At 38.6% G+C, this 19593-nt stretch overlaps 1 protein-coding gene across 1 annotated transcript in view; it reads left to right on the top strand.

The window, feature by feature from the left end:
- Positions 1-545: 545 nt before the first annotated feature.
- SAV1 (salvador family WW domain containing protein 1) overlaps positions 546-19593 on the top strand; it is a 31838-nt gene continuing 12790 nt past the window's right edge. Inside the window, 4 exon segments of the mRNA NM_001191362.2 lie at positions 546-1024; positions 3291-3734; positions 14564-14834; positions 18181-18324. Of these exon segments, the coding sequence (NP_001178291.1) occupies positions 931-1024; positions 3291-3734; positions 14564-14834; positions 18181-18324 (953 nt within the window). The 5' untranslated portion in view covers positions 546-930.

Below are 19593 nucleotides of genomic sequence, written 5' to 3'. Positions count from 1 at the left end.
ACACCACTTTGGCTTCTTCCTCCGTTTTTTCCTTTATCAGAAAGACGCACACTCCCTGGCACTAACGGAGTGTTTTCAACAAAAAGAGAGATCTAGATTTCTTTGGGTGCAGCATGAGCGTAAGGGTGGCGTTTCTTCGACTCTACAGGCGTTCTGTGCTATTACGGGCTTGAATTTACCAGCCCCCAAAATTCCAAGAGGGACGTCCTCTTTCGTGGCCGAGGACGCGAATGCATCTTGGGGGGCGTTACCAGCTCCCTCAAGGTCCTGAGAGAAAAATCTGCGGGTAGAGGAGGTTCCTCTGCAGGAGCGCGCCACGGCCTCCTGCGCTCAGTCTGGCACGTTTTGTCCAAAGTGCCCACCAGACCTGCTCCTCGCCGAGCCGGAGTGAAAGCTGCCGCTGCTCCTCCCGAAGACGACGGGGCAACCCGTTAGCTGAGAGGGCGGCCCCGCGTCCTCTGGCCCGAGCCACGCCCAGGAGCGGGTGGGGGAAGGGCGGCGGCGCTCGCGCTGCGTCGAGTTTCCCAGAATTCCCAGCGGCCGCAGGGAAAGTTTACGGGACGTAGGCGGCGACAGCGGCTGCAGCAGTAGCGGTAACTAGGTGGCCAGCAGAAGACCATGGCCCTAGCGGGGCGTTCCTGGCTCTTCTCTCGGAGTTCTCGGGCAACGACGCGGAGCCGGCTGACTTCCGGGAAGGAACTGACAAGCGATTGAGCGGTGACCGGCGCGCTTAGCGCCCCGAACATGCGGCAGTCCTTGTGGGCAATCCCGGGCTGCGGAGAGGCGGCAGCGGCGGCGGCGGCGGCGGCGGCGGCGGCTCGGGAGGGAAGGAGGCGGTGGCGCCGGCGGAGGTGGCGGCGGGGACTCCCGGCGCCCGGCGCGGAGCCTTAGGGCGGCTGCTTGACGTGGCCTGGGGCCTCGTGGTCAAGGATGCTGTCCCGGAAGAAAACCAAAAACGAAGTGTCCAAGCCGGCCGAGGTGCAGGGGAAGTACGTGAAGAAGGAGACGTCTCCTCTGCTGCGGAGTGAGTGTCGGGCGGGGTGCGCCCACACCTGGCCTGGGCGGCCGCGGGCTGCGGGGGACCCGGGCTGGGTGTCCGACGCCGCTCCCCGCGGCTTGTGTTTCCTTTTGGCCTCTGTGATTTTTTTTTTTTTTTAATGCCTGGAGTGATGTTCGTTGTTTGAAAGCTGATAAAGAGTGAAAAACTTAAGTTAGTCCCCCTCCGTTCCCCCCCCGCCCCGCACTCCCGGCCCCGTCCCGCCCCTCAAAATCCACAGACTTCCCTTCTGGAAGCTATGTTGTTGGTTTTAATTACTGGAAGAAAGATATTCTTTAGAAAACAAATTGCTCATCCCCTGGTTCTGTAGGAATTAAAGGGATTACACTGGGGCACACGTTTTCCTCTTGTTACGTCGAGATTTGCATTGTGTTTGCAAACACTGCAGTTGTCACTCGCCCTGCTCGAAGTTGTGCGAACGTTTGAGTAGAATTCTTAGTCCAGCTCTGTTGGATGATAACGTCCGGAGGTGAAAGCTGACCGTCGCTATTGTAGCTGCTGCCCAAAAAGTCTCGTCAGTTGTAGATCTCAGGGTTGAAGAGCCAAAAATTATATGTGTTTGGCTGTGTTCATAAGAATTTCTTCAAATAAAACCTCCTAGAAATCCGCCAAAGACTCAAAATAATTTCCATCATACTTTTGGGAAAATTACGAAAAAAGTTGTGTGTGTGTTTATAAACATTTTTTAATAGAGTGCATTTCGCTGAGACTTTACTTATTTTCAATTTAAGTATTTGACTCTAATTTTCCTACTGAATCTTTTGCATTTTTAATTCTTGCTTGTGTGTTCAGAACATTTGTGAGGTAAGGAGCAAGTTTTTTGGTGTTCATACTGAATGCTGGGCCCTTTGTGTAAGTTTCCTTCTTGGAAGCTGGTGACTGTGACTTAAGTATTACCTCATATTGTAATTGGGAAAGCTTTTCATAGAGGTTCCTAGTAATATTTGCCCAAGATCGCACAAAAAGGGGTGGAGAGCATGTTTTTCCATTATAACCACATCATCAACCTTCCAGATTTATCCTTGTATTTGCAATGCTTTCTTACAGAACAGATCGGATGGGTACATCAATAACCTGAAACTTGATTTTTAAAAACTTTTTAAAAGTTTATTTTTCATTTACGTATTCTCTTGAGGATTTTGGCCAAGTTTAGGTTAGCTTGCAGTTAGCTTCAGATAAACAATGTTTATCTTAAAATCATGAAATATGTTTGCCACACCTTTTAACAAATAACTTTTGATATATAGTATTTTGTTTTAGTTTCATCAAATGTTGAACCTTGTTTATTCGGATACTAATTTTTGTCTGCTTGGCTTCTGTTACATATTAATATGCGTGCCTTCTGATACTGTCTACTTAGTGAACTAATAAAATGGGCTCCAGATCCAGTTTTCTTCTTGTTTTAAAGGTGTTTGCATTCTAACCAGGAATGCTTAAGGTGTTTATTTAAGTTTTATATTCAGAAGTACTGTATCCTTAAAGCCATTGCCCTGTTTTCTTCTGTTTTGAATTATAATTGTTCTTAAAGGAGCCATGGTTTTAGACTTGGCGTTTTTTTTTTGTTTGTTTGTTTTTGAACTGATTCAACATTTGTGTGTCTCTTTGAAATGAGATTAAAAAATTTTTTTTTAATTTTCATAGCTTAATTTTTAGTTTTTCCATCTTTTGAGTATTGTACTGTTGCTACATAATTCCAAGAGTAGGAATGCCAGATTAATAATTTTTTAATTTTTTTTTAAAGGAATTCACCTTTACATGTTTGAGAACAGCATTATGTTCTGTTTCATTTTTTAAATTGTGTTTTACTTAAGAGTTTGGGGAATTTTGGAAATGAAGTACAGTCTGCAAAACAAACTAATGTTAAGTTATGCTGGTAACTGTATCCATTTGTTAGATTGTTTACTATTTTTATACATTTAATCATGAGTATTTCATTAATACGTATTTTGTAGTTTAACTTACTGATGTTTCATTATATTATGTTTGGTAGTATGCAGAATATGTTTGATTCTGCTAGAGCATACTTATAACACATTCATACAAATTATAAATTCATTTGAGTGGGAATATGGCAATCAGCCTCAATTTAAAATACCCAGATACTTTGCTAAAGTTTTTAATTGTGTTTTCTTAAGTCCATTGAAATTTTTCATTTTGGGGTAAGATGTAAATAAACAACTTTGGAAAAGCATATATTATTTACTAGTCATTTTATTCTTTTGTTTTATTATAGATCTTATGCCTTCTTTTATCCGGCACGGTCCAACAATTCCAAGACGAACTGATATTTGTCTTCCAGATTCAGGCGCTAATGCCTTTTCAGCTTCTGGAGATGGAATAGTTTCAAGAAACCATAGTTTCCTTAGAACTCCAATTCAAAGAACACCTCATGAAATGATGAGAAGAGAAAGCAACAGATTATCTGCACCTTCTTACCTTGCCCGGAGTCTAGCAGATGTCCCTAGGGAATATGGCTCTTCTCAGTCATTTTTAACAGAAGTTAACTTTGCTCCCGAAAATGGAGACTCTGGTTCCCGATATTACTATTCAGATAATTATTTTGATGGTCAGAGGAGGCGCCCACTTGGAGATCGTGCACATGAAGACTATAGGTATTATGAATACAACCATGATCTCTTCCAAAGAATGCCACAGAATCAGGGGAGGCATGCTTCAGGTAACTTAAAATATAAATACGACATTAGTTTGTATATTTAGATTTATTAATACTTCATTCAGATGATGTTGTTTTCTGGATTTTCTTGGAAAGCCAACAGATACTCCTAGAGAACTACTACTCTGTTTTGCTAGTCTTACTAAGCCAGCTTGCAAATAATTACTCACCTGCACTGAGGGAAAGAATTTTATGTCCATTAACTCATCTATTTAACTTATTTTATAAAAGCTTGGTACATATCTGAAGTCTATCTAGGCAGTATGAACTTTGAAAACTTAGAGATTTTAATGTCTGTAGTTGGATTGACTTTAGGTTTAGATTTGGTAGAATGGGATGGTTAGGATTTCAGAGAAACTGGACTTAAACCTGGGAAAGCAAAGGCAAATAGGAAGAATCGGGCATGGTAGGTGATACCATGGACAACTGCATCATAGCTTAGCTAGAACTTGCTCTGTTTTGTTTTTAAGAGACCTGTTTTTGTAGTTAAATAATTATTTCCCGGGTTTAAAAAGGCTGATTGTCAAATGGTTGGTTGTGTGTTGTGTCCTTTTGTTCTTTTTGCAATGGGGAAAAATATTTTCCATATAATTTTTTAAACTCTGTTTTCTGTATTTGCTGACTTTGGGACATAGTACAAGGAGCAGAAGAGAGAGGTAAAATGCACAGTTCTACTTTATTCCTAAAGTACTAAGTTACACTAGGTAAATTGAAGCAAGCTGAAAAATCAAACTTTTTCATCTGATTTTTTTCCTAGTAAGTTGTAGGCTTTACAGTTTGGCAGGATAAAAATAAAAAATATCTGATACATTTATACTTCATTCATTTGGTATTAATGTTTACATGTCTAGTATTTTCCCTTTGGTATCTGTGTCCTGATACCTTAATTGGGAAAACAAAACCCATATATGCCGAATGATCACAGACGAGTTAGTTATTGTACTTTGTGTAAGGGGAGTCAGAAGAGAGATCAGCATAGGCTAGAATGCATAGAGAATCGTTCGTGGAAGAGGTGGGATCTGAACTGTTTTCTTTGAGCTTGGACTTCAGATTGACAGGAGACATAGAAAGGACATTGTAGGTGAAAAATCAGTGAAAACAGCAGATGTGTAAATCCAGGGAACTGTGTAGTTCTGTCTAGTTTGAAGAAATAAATTGGAATAAGTTTGAATAAGGTGGAAAAGAGATTAGTGATGCAACAGCAGGCTATACAATTTAAACTCAGGTCAAGCAGAAGCCGTCGCAGATTTCAAAAGGATGAGATTTTAATTTTATGAAAGCAGTGTTTAAATATTAGTTTAGTAGTTGTACTCGGAATAAATTGCTAGAGGAAAGAGGACCTCAGGTACCAGTGGTGTTAGAGATGAAGTACAAACTTATGATGCATTTGAAGGAAAAATGAGATTTAATTACAAGTTTAGGAAAAAATAAATCACATAAGTTTTGAAAATTGAAGAATAGTCTGGAAAAGATGGCAAAAGCTTTTGTGAAAGCACACATTTAAGTCTCATTGGGATACTGAAGAGGAGAGGTTTTCTAGACATAGAAATAGTGCAATGAAAATAGGTAAGTACCTTTTTTGTTTTTAAAGTGCTTCTAGGTTAAAGGATTGATAGTTGTATACTTTAGTGTTTATTTTGGCTATTTCTAATATCCACCTTCAGAAAACTAAGTCATGGCATCCAGTCCCATCACTTCATGGCAAATAGATGGGGAAACAATGGAAACAGTGAGTTGAATGACTTTATTTTTTGGGGCTCCAAAATCATTGCAGATGATGACTGTAGCCATGAAATTAAAAGATGCTTGCTCCTTGGAAGGAAAGCTGTGACCAATCTAGACAGCATATTAAAAAGCAGAGACATTACTTTGCCAACAAAGGTCCGTCTGGTCAAAGCTATGGTTTTTCCAGTAGTCATGTTTGGATATGAGAGTTGGACTGTAAAGAAAGCTGAGTGCCGAAGAATTGATGCTTTTGAACTGTGGTGTTGGAGAAGACTCTTGAGAGTCCCTTGGACTGCAAGGAGATCCAACCAGTCCATCCTAAAGGAAATCAGTCCTGGGTGTTCATTGGAAGGACTGATGTTGAAGCTTAAACTCCAATACTTTGGCCACCTGATACGAAGAACTGACTCATTTGAAAAGACCCTGATGTTGGGAAAGATTGAGGGCAGGAGGAGAAAGGGACGCCAGAGGATGAGATGGGTGGCATCACTGACTCGATGGACATGAGTTTGAGTAAGCTCCGAGAGTTGTTGATGGACAGGGAGGCCTGGCATGCTGCAGTCCATGGGATTGCAGAGTTAGACACGACTGAGCAACTTAACTGAATATCATGTAGTTTTTAACCTTAGAAATAGTTTGTTATCCAGTAGTGAGTTTTTTTATGGAGAAGGAAATGGCAACCCACTCCAGTGTTCTTGCCTGGAGTATCCCAGGGACTGCCGTCTGTGGGGTCGCACAGAGTCGGACATGACTGAAGCGACTTAGCAGCAGTAGCAGTAGCAGCAGTGAGTTTTAAAAATAAAGTTCATTTTTATAAATTTTTTTAGAGTAATACCTGCTTGTTATAGGAAATTTGCGAAGTGCAGAAAAGTAAAGGCAAAGCACTCATGATACCAGAGGTTCTTTGTATTTAGTTATTTTGTTCATCTTTTTGCGTGACATTCTTTTTGTTTTTTAAACAGTGTTGTGCAGTTTCATATACCTGCTTTTTTACTTGAATGAGTTTCTTAATGTTAAACACTATTTATGTGGTGTTTCAGTGCCCTGTAATTTTCCATTTGGTGCATGTCTTATGGTTAATATTTTAATTATTTGCACTGGATGTCAGTTGCACCATGAGAACTCTTAAGTTGTGGCATGTGAGATCTAGGTCCCTGATCAAGGATTGAACCCTGGTCCTCTGCCTTGGGACTATTAGCCACTAGACCATCAGCGAAGTCCCATTATTTTAAATGTTAGTGAGGACCTGACCTAGTCTGGGATCATTTGGAAAGGGGAGAAGTGGGACACATCTGTATTGAATGGCCTTGGCCACTGATGGTTATTGAGGGATGAAGGGAAGAAGAAAAGAGTCAGATAGGATTAGCAAACCACCTGTCTGTATAAGAGGTGCTGTAAAAATAAATGGTTGATGTAAGTGAATGGATCTACAGATTTCAAGTCTGTACTAAAAATAATAGCTTTATAGCAATCAGTTTATCATTAATAAAGATTGGTGTTCTTCACATTTACCTTTCCCATGTATATTTACCTTTCCCATATATTTTTATGTTGCAGACATCACTGATAGCTCATGACACTTTTATGCCTAAAGTGTGAAGAAATTAGTGATACCAAGTTAAAATCTGATACCAATTTAAAATATTTTAAAATTCTGACTTGAAAAGTATTGAGTAAATACTGTAAAAACTAAATTTCTACTGATCCCATCTTAGGATCCTACTTATGCAATCTGATACAGTTCTTGTAATTTTAATGACAGACTTTAAAACAACTTTTCCCAATTATATCTTAGAAATAAATAAAAGTTAATTGGATATTTTTTCAAATTAAAGAATGTTATTTAAAAAAAGATTTGTATTAATTGCAGCAGTGGTACATGCTTAAGAAATTTCACTTAACATTAATTTGTACCAGGACAATAAGATTAGTATTATACCTTTCAGAGATAAAAATGGTACTACTTTGCAGGAGTCACTTAAGTGGCAGGGGAGGATTAATAACCTATTATTAACCAAATAGAAAAGCCTAATGGCTGTCTTTTCCAGAGGGAAAAAGTCTGAATATGTAGCTGGAAATTTCTTGAATTCATCTTGAAAAGACTTGAAACTTACTGTATTTTCATATGCTGGAGAGAGTTCAAGAAATTTGAATAAATGGAAAGGAGAAAGTAAGTTTGTGGGAGAGTAAGGATGTGTTCTAGACAGATTTATTTTCACAGGTTTTAAATTTTGATTGCTGTTACTAATGTAATAAGCATAAAAAAGGTATGGAAGAAAAGTTTTGTGACTTGACCATCTGAGCCACAATGGAAGCCCTGAGAGTAGTAATTCCTGCTAATTAGTTATTAAACTTTTAGGAAACACCTTGTCTCAAGGGTTAATTTCATCTTATTGTAGTTAGCAGAAGTACAAAAAAAACAAGTTGTATAATATCTTAAAGGGTTTTAGGACCAGGACGTTCTACATTTAGCTGTGAAATTTGACCTTTAACATTTTGGCCTACATACCAGTCAGGCAGTTACTGTATGTGCCAAAGAAAGGAATTCTGCTGTTAACAGGAAGTCTTTAGTTGGAATACTAAAGGCAAATTGAGTTCCTTTGTTTTGTGCCTAAATAATTTAGTTCTATGCAATTTTAAGTATCAAACTTTTAAATAATATTTTTAAAGACAGCTAAAGAAATCAAGTTATAAACATCCAATTAAAAAGGTCCAGGCTTTACCAAACAAAATACTGGAGTTGTGTTTACTCCAGGAAATGCATAATTATTATTTAACCCTAATCTTCTTTTGAGGATGTGGTAATAATCCTTAGGGGCACAGTTTTACTTGTACTTATTTGGAGAGGAGGAAAAAGGCAGTGGGCTTTGTTTAATCCGTATAATTTATCAACATCTTGATTATAACATGGGATGTAATGTTTAGTATTATCTTGGAGCTCGTAACCTTCATTAGGATTCCAGATTCCATTTCATGCCTGCCAGTGCATGAGATGCAGCAGACATGGGTTCAATCCCTGGGTCAGATACCCTGGAGTAGAAAATGGCAACCCACTCCAGTATTCTTGCCTGAAAAATCCCATGGACAGAGGAGCCTGGCAGGCTACAGTCCATGGGGTCACATAGACTTGGATGCAGCTGAGCACAGGCACAGAGCTACAGATATTACTGATACTGTTTTATGTTGTAGATAGGCGATGTCCAGTCCTTTTGTACTGTACATTCATCTCCCAATAGGTTTTATAGAATTATGCAAATAATAGTTTGAAAAAATTTTAGTGCATATGGCAGCTTCAGAAAGTAGGAGTGGGGGTTTGTCATGAAACTAAAACTGTTTATAGCTAGCTCCTAAAAGGTTAGGAATCATGGTTTCACATGGTATTGGTAAAGGTGATGAGCCTACTTGGGACTTGCTGGACTTCATGGCTCCCTTATCAACCTGTCAAGGTTTTAGTTCCTGGACACAAGAAGTTTTATAGGGAGGTCTTTGTGTTTCTTCTAAATATAAATTTCAAGTTTATCATAGTTTAAAAGATCTGGTTTTTGGTACCTACTATTGTTTACATGTAACAGTGCATGTGTTTCTAGATTTAGGCAAGTTCGGTATATAGAAATTAGGATTGACTGAATGAATAAAACTGTCAAGACTTTAATACTCTCCAAGCCTGTATGGTTTTTAATTACTATAATAGCTTTTTGTTTTTAATGCATCATTTAGAAATCTATTTATATAGTTCTCTCTCTCTATATATATAATATATATACATATTATATAGTTCCAGGGGGACCTCTTTTGGGTCATAATGTTATGGTTCTTATCAATAACTCAATTTGAATACATTGAATTAACTGTGTTGTTGTTGTTAAGTCGCTAAGTTGTGTCCCACTCTTTATGACCCCATGAACTGCAGGATACCAGGCTTCCCTGTCCTTCATTATCTCTTGGAGTTTGCTCAAACTCATGCGCATTGTGTTGATGATGCCATACAACCATCTCATCCTCTATCGCCCCTTTTTCCTCCTGCCCTCAGTCTTTCCCAGCATCAGGGTCTTTTCCAATGAATCTATAATTCTTTCTAAAAATTGCCATCCTTGGTTGTGACTAGTACTACAACATCTTTCGTGATGGAAATTTGCAAAAGTGTAAAACTGTTGCGTGCTTAAACAGCATGATTATAGATATTTCCTATGTGCATGTCTTTAATACGTTGGCTTATTTCTTTTCTGTTTAAATATTTTCTCTTTAAGTACTGGGTTGCTTAAGCTACACTTACTAAATGTCCAATTGCAAATGGCAGAAGCCAAAGTCAGCTTCACTAGAAGGCGTGTTAGCTTTGTTTTGTCTTATAGTCACCATATGTTTCAGAAATATATGATTTTCTTCCCAAAGGGTACTCAGCAAGAATGATTTTGTTTTCTTTCTTGCATTTTCCTTTCTGCCAGAGTACTTCATAGGAGATGTTATGTATTCTGTTGCATCAGATCCAGAGACACATAATGACTGATTTCTCTTTTTGTGATGTTAAGATTGATCATGGGATCCGATGCCATCCCAATTCATCCATCATGATATTCTCTGTCAGCTTTTCACCTAGTGATTTGGAGGCCAGTATTGATTACTGGCTAGATCCATATTTCATTAGCTGTTGCAAGTAGTGATATTCTAAGGTTGTCATTTCTTTATTAGTTGGAATTCTGTAAAGAAGAGTTCTGTAGTGAAGAACTTTGCTTAATTAATTATTCCTTTGTTAGTATTTTGGGTATTCATATAAGACAGGAAACATGCTGGACCTTTCCCTTTACTTACTGTTTTTCAGAATAATTGCCTAACTGCCTCCGGAGGTAACCAGTAAGTTTTTCTTTTTAGTATCTTCATGAACTCAAGAATTTTTAAGAAATAAAACATCATGTTTTATTTGAATTTCACCAGTTTTTTCATTAATGTCATTTTCTTTTACAGGATCCAATGCAGAGTACCTCATTACATTTAGTTGTCACATCTCCTCAGTGTTCTTTGGTCTAGAACAACTTCTTAGTCTTTTCTTGTTCTTAATGACCTTGACAAGTTTTGAGAAATACTTGTCAGATGTTTTGTAGACTGTCCCTCGATTTGCATTTTGTCTGATGTTTTTCTCATGATTAGACTGGGCATATTGGTTTATGAAAAGAATACCAGAGGTGAAGTGTCTTCATCATGTCATATAAAGGAGATACATGATCTCTTTATGACATTATTGGTGATGTTAATCTTAAGCACTTGGTTAAGAGTTGCCAGGTTTCTTACTGTAACGAACACTTCATGTTTATTCTTCCAGTTTTTGTCTTCATCATTCTTTCCCTAAGCACACCTATTATCTCTGATTTTTTTAACATCTGTTTTTTGGGGCTCTTGTTTTTCTTCTTTTTGATCTTCCTTCAGGGAGTTGATCGCTTCATTCATTTTTCAATTTATGGCAGTGGCAGAATATTTAATTTCATTTTTTTCTCTGCTTTGGCTCAACATTTTTTTGAATGTTCTTTTTCATAAGTTTTGCACCTTTTTGCCGCTTCAATTTTTCTTACAAAAATTGATGTTATGCTGTCCTTATTATATGTTATTGAATAATTTGGGTTTTTCTCTGCCAATTATTTGAAATTGGCTGCTGTAGTTGCTAGAGAGGTAGGGGATTGAGTAGGGAAAAGGGTTAGGGTAGTGTGTTGGGCTAAGTAGTTTTTCGCAGTACTCTGTTCTTATTTCCACTTCTTTCTTTACTGTTCTTCTACCCCATCTGCTTTTGGCAGTCTTGGTGTATATATATTAGATCTAGGGATTTTACCCCTCTCTCTCTTTATTTTTTTATGGAAATACAGTTGATTTACAATATTGTGTTGATTTCAGGAGTAGAGCATAGTAATTTGTTGTTTGCAGTTGTGTTCCATTATAGGTTATTACAAGATCCTGGCTAGGACTCCCTGTTGTTGTTGTTGTTTAGCCATTAAGTCATGTCTGACTCTTTTGCAATCCTTAAATTGTAGCCCTTCAGGCTTCTCTGTCCGTGGGATTTCCCAGGCAAGAATTCTGGAGTGAATTGCTATTTCCTTCTCCAGGGGATCTTCCCAACCCAGGAACTGAACCCATGTCTCCTGCATTGGCAGGCGGATTCTTTACCACTGAGCCATAATTTGCTGTGCTATATAGTAAATCCTTCTTGCTCATCTAGTTTATGTATAATAATTTGTGTCTGTTAATCCCATACTCGTAATTTTTCCTCCTCTCCCATTTTGGTAAACGTAAGTTTGTTTTCTATGTTTGTGAGTCTGTTTCGGTTTTTGTGTGTAGATTCATTTGTATTATTTTTTAGATTCCACAAATAAATGACATCATATAGTATTTGTCTTTCTCTTTCTGACTGACTTCACTAACAATAGTATTCTCTAGGTCCATCCATGTGTTGCTGTAAATGGAAATATTTCATTCTTTTTTAGGGTTAAATAACATTCCGTTGTGTGTGTTTTATACATGTATACACGCCTTATGCATGTACACATATATATGTATACACACACACCATATCTTTTCAAGCCAGTTGTCTATTGATGGACACTTGGGTTGCTTCCATGTTGAGTATTATAAATACTGCATTGTGGTGCTTGTATCTTTTCCAGTTAGAGTTTTCCTCTTTTCCAGGTATATGCCCAGGAATGGGATTACTGGATCATATGGCAACTATACTTTTATTTTTTTAAGGGACCTCCATGCTGTGTTCCTTAGTGGCTGCATCAGTTTACAGTCCCAGCAGTGTAAGAGAGTTCCCTTTTCTCCACATACTTTCCAGCACTTACTGTTCATGGACTTCAAAATGATGATTCTGGCCAGTGTGAATTGATACCTCATTGTACTTTTGATTTGCATTTCTCTAACAATTAGCGATATTGAGCATCTTTTCATGTGCCCGTTGGCCATCTGAATGTCTTTTTTGGAGAAATACCTATTTAGGTCTTCTGTCCATTTTTTGGTTGGGTGGGTTGTTTGTTTTAATACTGAGTTGTATCCGTTGTTCATATGTTTTGGATATTAACCCCTTGTTGATTGCAGCATTTGCAAATATTTTCTGTTCTATGGGGTTATTTTCATTGTGTTCATGATTTCCTTTGCTGTGCAAAAAGCTTTCAAGTTTGATCAGGTCCCATTTATTTTTGCTTTTATTTTTTTTTTGGCTTTAGGAGACTGAGCTAAGAAAATACTGCTACAACTTGTGTTGAAGAATGTATTGCCTATTTTATCTCCTGGGAGTTTTATAGTGTTACATCTGAAACTGATGGTGGGTGAGGCTGGTCCTGAGGCTAGTGCCAGCCCACTGGTGGCTGGAGCCAGGTTCCAATGACGCTGCTGGGGATTCCAGGACCAGTGCTTGTATACTGGTGTGTGGGCCTGGGTCCTAGGCCCTCTGGTGGACAGAGACGTGTCGTGGCGAGACTCAGGGCACAAGAGGCCTGCTGGTGAGTGGGCTGTGTCCCAGCTGGGCTACTTGCTTGACTTGGCCTGAGGTGTCCCAGTATTGGCACTCATAGACTGGTGGGCACGGCCAGGTCCTTTTGCTAATAAGTTAAAAGGAAGATTCCAAAATGACACTTACCAGCACCAGTGGCCTTGAGATAGAACAAATTCCTGAAACATCTGCCACAAGTGTGTGTCCCCAGTTTCTGCCTGCCTCTCGGAGGCTCTCCAAAATTAGCTGGTGGGTCTGACCCATGCGCCTTTCAAATTATTGCTTCTGTCCTGGGTCCCAGAGTGTGTGAGATTTTGTGTGCACCATTTAAGAGTGGAGTCTTTATTTCTTACAGCCCACTGGTTCACCTGAAAGAGACCACTGCTGGCCTACAAAGCCAGAAGTTCTGGGGACTTGTCTTCCTGGTGAGGAAGCCCAATGTGGGATTCAGATCCCTTGCCCCTTGGGGAGAATCTCTACAGTTATAATTATTCTCTTGTTTGTGGGTTGCCCACCTGGAGGTAAGGGTCTTGACTATATTGCATTTCCACCTTTCCTTCCCATCTTGTGGTTCCTTCTTTATATTTTTAGTTGTAGAAGATCTTTTCTGCTGGGTTCTGGTTGTTCTCATCAATAGTTGCTCTGTAAATATTAGTAGTTGTATTTTTGGTGTGCCTATGGGAGATGAGTTCAGGGTCTTCCTACTCCACCATCTTGACCACATCCATTTCATTTCTTTCATCAGTGTTTTGTAGTTGTCAGCATACTGAGCCTGCAATTTTTTGTTTGATATGTAAATATTTAAATTTTTGGAGCTATTATAAGTGGTATAATTTGTTTTCAGTTACTAATATAAAAATATTTAATTGATTTTGTATGTTTACCTTATACTTGGTAAAATTCCTTAATAGTTTTATGGTACAGCCAGATTATTTGTTTTTTAGCCATACTATTTTTAAGAAATCACAAACTAGGAATAATTTTACAAGTTCATTTTTGCTGTTTTAGATGAAATGTCAAATCTTAACTCTTGAATGAGATGAATTTTTCTTTTCCCCACTTTCCTTTAGCAGTATACATGCTTAATTATCTTTATTAGTAATTAAATATTTGTATGGTCTGGTGATGGAAGCATCAACCAAAAGAGCCTAATTTCATAGATTCTAGTTTTTTTTTTCTCCTTTTGTAATTAAATAACAGTAACATTGACTCAGAGAAGGCAATGGCACCCCACTCCAGTACTCTTGCCTGGAAAATCCCATGGACGGAGGAGCCTGGTAGGCTGCAGTCCATGGGGTCGCTAGGAGTCGGACACGACTGAGCGACTTCACTTTCACTTTTCACTTTCATGCATTGGAGAAGGAAATGGCAACCCACTCCAGTGTTCTTGCCTGGAGAATCCCAGGGACAAGGGAGCCTGGTGGGCTGCCATCTCTGGGGTTGCACAGAGTCGGACATGACTGAAGCGACTTAGCAGCAGTAGCAGCAACATTGACTAGTTTTAAGAACAATTTTATTTCTAACAGTAAAAATCATGATTTTTAATGGGAGAGTATATAATTTGGATAGTTTTGAGTTTTTCATATGGTATATCTTTTATCTATAATAACTGTTCTGTTTCTTCTCTTTTTCCTCTCAGGTATTGGGAGAGTTGCTGCTACATCATTAGGAAATTTAGCTAACCATGGTTCTGAAGATTTACCCCTTCCTCCTGGCTGGTCTGTGGACTGGACAATGAGAGGGAGGAAATATTACATAGATCACAACACAAATACAACTCATTGGAGCCATCCTCTTGAGCGAGAAGGACTTCCTCCAGGATGGGAACGAGTTGAGTCATCAGAATTTGGAACTTATTATGTAGATCACACAAATAAAAAGGCTCAATATAGGCATCCTTGTGCTCCAAGGTAGAGTATTGACTATTTTAACCCTTTTGTTTGGAGATTGTCTAATGTTAGATTTTGAACTTACATTTTCATCAAAGAGAAAGGTGTCCTGATGTTTGATTTGAAAACTATCTTTCACAGCTTCTGGACCTATGTTTAGTAATGAATGACTTTAATAATTAAAAAACTTTTTAAATAAACCTCAAAAACAGGATCAATATTCTTATGATCAGGTTCTGTTTTAATATGCCAGAATGTTTTTATTAAAGATACCCAGAGATTGAAATAAATAAAATACTCATCTTTTTACATTTAAATTTCTTTTAAAATACAGACCTACCTTTGAATGTGTAGACTCTACTTTTGAATTATAATGATGTCTTGTTGTTTATTCAGTTTACAGATATTTTATGTTCTGTTTCTTAACTGTTGCCAGGTAAGAAAGCAAAAATTGAAACTGTCCAGAACATCTCAGATCTGTTTGATAAATATAGCCAGTGATCTTTTGGGTTATTCTGACTGATGCTGGCCTATCAGTAGATTTCACTGATAGCCAGACTTCTAGCCTTTGAATTCTGTAGCCAGTTGTCAGATATGGCTGTTGAGCACTTGAAATATGATTAATCCAAGTGGAGATGGGTTATACATGTAAAATACACACTGGATTTCAAAGTACATAAACTGTTTAGTAATGAAATTGTAAATGTTTGCAGTTAACGACATTGAGCTCTTAAGAACTGAGCCTTAAAATTAAAAATGGGTAGAATATCATCAGCATGTTGATAGCTGTTGCTTAGTATCATCTAGCAGAGCACAAATGTTTGGTTAGAGCATACTTTTGCATTTTTTAGAACCATTATAATTATTTTGAAAATACATTTTAATATTATCACCCAGAAAACTAAGCTTTATCATTATTGTGTTGTTTTAATCATTTTACACGTTTGGATTTATTAATTCAACTTGGAAAAGCAGGTTTTTTCCAGTGATTCCATTTAGTGGCACTCATTCAGTGTTTATTGAACAAGTGACGTTGTTTTCCCTTCAGAAGAGCCAGATTCAGCACTCTGCATTCGCCAAGCTCTGGCCCCTCTGCCTGCTGTCCCCACCATCTCAGGCAGGCTGCTGCTACTCTCCTTGGCTTCTATTTTCAGGCCTGTGACATGGGGATGATTTGTCAGTTGTCCCTCCCACCTGATCACAATTCTTAGCCAAGGGCAGGGATGAGTCCCACTTATTTACTGCTGTGTCTCCAGCACCAAACACAGAAATTCACACAGGTAGATGTTTGTTGAATGAATAAATGATAGAGAATGATAGAAATGCGCCCCCTTCCCTGCCAAAAAAAAAGACAGCAAAATGTGGTTACAGTTTGATGTCACCAAATGCAGACTTTCTGGTCCATAGCAAAGTTTGAGTGTATAGTGAGCTTAGTTTTCTGTTTGTCATCATTAATCTTATATTGTAGAATTTAATAGTTTATAAAGCAGTTTTACAGTTTGCCTTTCTCAGCAGCTCTGTAGACTTTAAAAAGGAGAGAGTAAACACCTTTAATCTCAGATAGGTAGTATTAGTAGCTATTTGATTGTCTGTAATATGCTAATTCTTATACATAACTCTTTATTATACTAGGCCATTTAATCCTTAGAACAGTCATCTCTGGTATGAATTTATTCCAGTTTTACAAATCAGGAGGCTAAAGTTTAGAGTAGAGAAGCAGTATTCGTCTACATTCACACAACTTGTAAGTGGCCAGTTTGACTTCAAAGCCTCAGTTCTTTCCCACTTCTGTTCTTTCCCATCCAACTGTGCTATCAAGGAATATTTCACTTTGCACCTATTTATGAAAGAGTGGAAGATAAAATTCAGTACCATTTGCACACTGATCTTTAAATTGTTAACTACAGTGTAATCCAACACTTACACTTTAGTCCTAGTTTAGTACTGGAATGACCTTTTCTGATATACACATAAACGTTTATGTTTGGAGGTAGGCTCTAACAGTTTTGCCTCCAAGTCTGGAATAGGGCAGTTTGCTCTCTCAGAATTCAGTCTTTCACCTTCAAGTGGTTCCTTGAACCTTCAAGCTTTCCTTAGCATTTTCCCATGAACAGCTCTCACCCCACCTTGCTGTTCTCCCTCCTTCCCCCAACACGTATAGGCTGTTAGAAATAATTGAAAATGTGGCCTTTTTTATTTTAAAGTCTCTGATTTAAAACAGGCTCTAATCAGCTCTAACTCCCTTACGCTCTTGTAAGGTTGTAAAAGTGGAAAGGAAGTGGTATAGTTAGGTGGATAGTTCAAGCACAGTACTCATTACTACTTTAACATCTCATTACTACTTTAGTACTCATTACTACTTTAACATACATTCCATACTCGCTTTTCAACCTAAAGGAGAAAGAAAATATCCATTCTTAACTTTGAGAAAAATTATCACCTTTTCCAATATAAATTTATAGCTAATTACTTAGTTATTACTAAAATTTATGATTCTAGTTTTAAGCCTCCTTATAAAGGTTATAACTTAGCTCTGAATTTTTTTATAGCCTCCTTTGATGTTGCCCTTGAAAAGAATAAATATCAGCCAGAAGAAACCTCTTAAAAATATGTAAAGATTAGCTTCAGTTCACTTCAGTGGCTCAGTCGTGTCCAACTGTTTGAGACCCCATGAACTGCAGCATGCCAGGCCTCCCTGTCCATCACCAACTGCCAGAGTTCACCCAAACTCCTGTCCATCGAGTCAGTGATGCCATCCAGCCATCTCATCCTCTGTCGTCCCCTTGTCCTCCTGCCCTAAATCTTTCACAGCTTTAGAGTCTTTTCTAATGAGTCAACTCTTCACATGAGGTAGCCAAAGTACTGGGTTTCAGCTTTAGCATCAGTCCTTCCAAAGATCACCCAGGACTGATCTCCTTTAGGATGGACTGGTTGGATCTCCTTGCAGTCCAAGGGATTCTCAAGAGTCTTCTCCAATACCACAGTTCAAAAGCATCAATTCTTCGGCACTCAGCTTTCTTCACAGTCCAACTTTCACATCCATATATGACCACTGGAAAAACCATAGCCTTGACTAGCCGGACCTTTGTTGGCAAAGTAATGTCTCTCTCTGCTTTTGAATATGCTATCTAGGTTGGTCATAACTTTGCTTCCAAGGAGTGAGCGTCTTTTAATTTCTCTATATATCACTAATGACCTATAAGTTTCCAAGAGAAGGTGAATTTTACTTCCCCTGTAGTATAGTTTAAAAAAAAAAAAAGGTGGTAGAAGTTTGGGCAAGAGGCACTTGGAAAAACAAATAGTATTCTTATACTTCTTGTTTTATTTAGGGCCATTATCCTAATGCACATTGATTCTGTTTTCTTAGTGTACCTCGGTATGATCAACCTCCTCCTGTTACATACCAGCCACAGCAAACCGAAAGAAATCAGCCCCTTCTGGTACCTGCAAATCCTTACCATACTGCAGAAATTCCTGACTGGCTTCAGGTTTATGCTCGAGCCCCTGTGAAGTAAGTGAATTTACAGCACAGATTTTTGTTGTGAGTGGAAGGCTGAAGGGAGTCTCTGGGCTGCTTAAACCACACAGCACTGTGTTTTTTCTCAATGATATTGGGCTTTTATTTTAAAAGGGGATATCACAGCTTATAAAGTTTAAAAGTCATTGACTAGAAATAGAAGTTTTACAAACATTTATTGCATCTTCACTTTCTGTTAATGTGCAGACCTAGGCTGTTACATAGAGATGCAGTGAAAAGCTTACCTTCTCGTACGGGTAGGATAACTTGCAAATAAGTGATACAGTGCCTTGTGATAAAAGGAAGGACCTGGGTAAGTTCTAGGTACATAGGTGAACCCAAGCAGGACACAAGGGTGGTGAGGAAATATGTGTGGTGACTCAGGTTCTGGGATGAGATGATATGTGTTCATTGATACCTTAGCTTTGTTACTCTGGGCAGGGTGCTTAACTTAGTTTTGTCCTCTGTTAATTGGAGATAGTAATAGTATCTACTCTTAAGTTTATTAAGTATTCAGTAAAATAATGCATCTAAAATATGTGTTACAGTGTCTTGCACATTAAAAGAACTCTCAGTAAATGATGACTGTTATTTTTGCACTAAAGGTATAGGATAGTGGTTAAGATCAGTCAGGAAGGAAACTATCTGGAAGGAAAGTGTGATTTCTGTCTCCATTACCTACTGACTGAGTGACCTTGGGCAAGTTACTGAACTTAGTTCTAAGTGTTTTTACTCTACTGAAACATAGAGGATAGTAATTTTATCTACCTTACGTAATGTAGTGAAGCTTAAGTGATTATGCAAAATGGTACAGCAGCTAACTTGAGTAAGCCTTAGTAGTAGTTTATTGTTATTATGAGTGAGCAAGGAAAGCTGCCCCCAAAAGGAAAATATATGGGGCTAGTTTTTAAAGATGGCTATGAGTTTGCTAGGCTCATTGAGGATATTTGTAGGGTAGTAGGCAATGGCACCCCACTCCAGTACTCTTGCCTGGAAAATCCCATGGATGGAGGAGCCTGGAAGGCTGCAGTCCATGGGGTCGCTAGGAGTTGGATATGACTGAGCAACTTCACTTTATTTTTTCACTGTCATGCATTGGAGAAGGAAATGGCAACCCACTCCAGTGTTCTTGCCTGGAGAATCCCAGGGATGGTGGAGCCTGGTGGGCTGCCGTCTCTGGGGTCGCACAGAGTCGGACACGACTGAAGTGACTTAGCAGCAGCAGCAGCAGGCAATGTTCAGGGCTTCCCAGGTGGTGCAGTG

Source organism: Bos taurus, chromosome 10 (genome assembly GCF_002263795.3).
Source record: "Bos taurus isolate L1 Dominette 01449 registration number 42190680 breed Hereford chromosome 10, ARS-UCD2.0, whole genome shotgun sequence".
Classification (NCBI taxonomy): Eukaryota; Metazoa; Chordata; class Mammalia; order Artiodactyla; family Bovidae; genus Bos; species Bos taurus.
The sequence above is the reverse complement of the archived record's forward strand: the minus strand, read 5'-3'. Positions and strand labels throughout refer to the sequence as shown.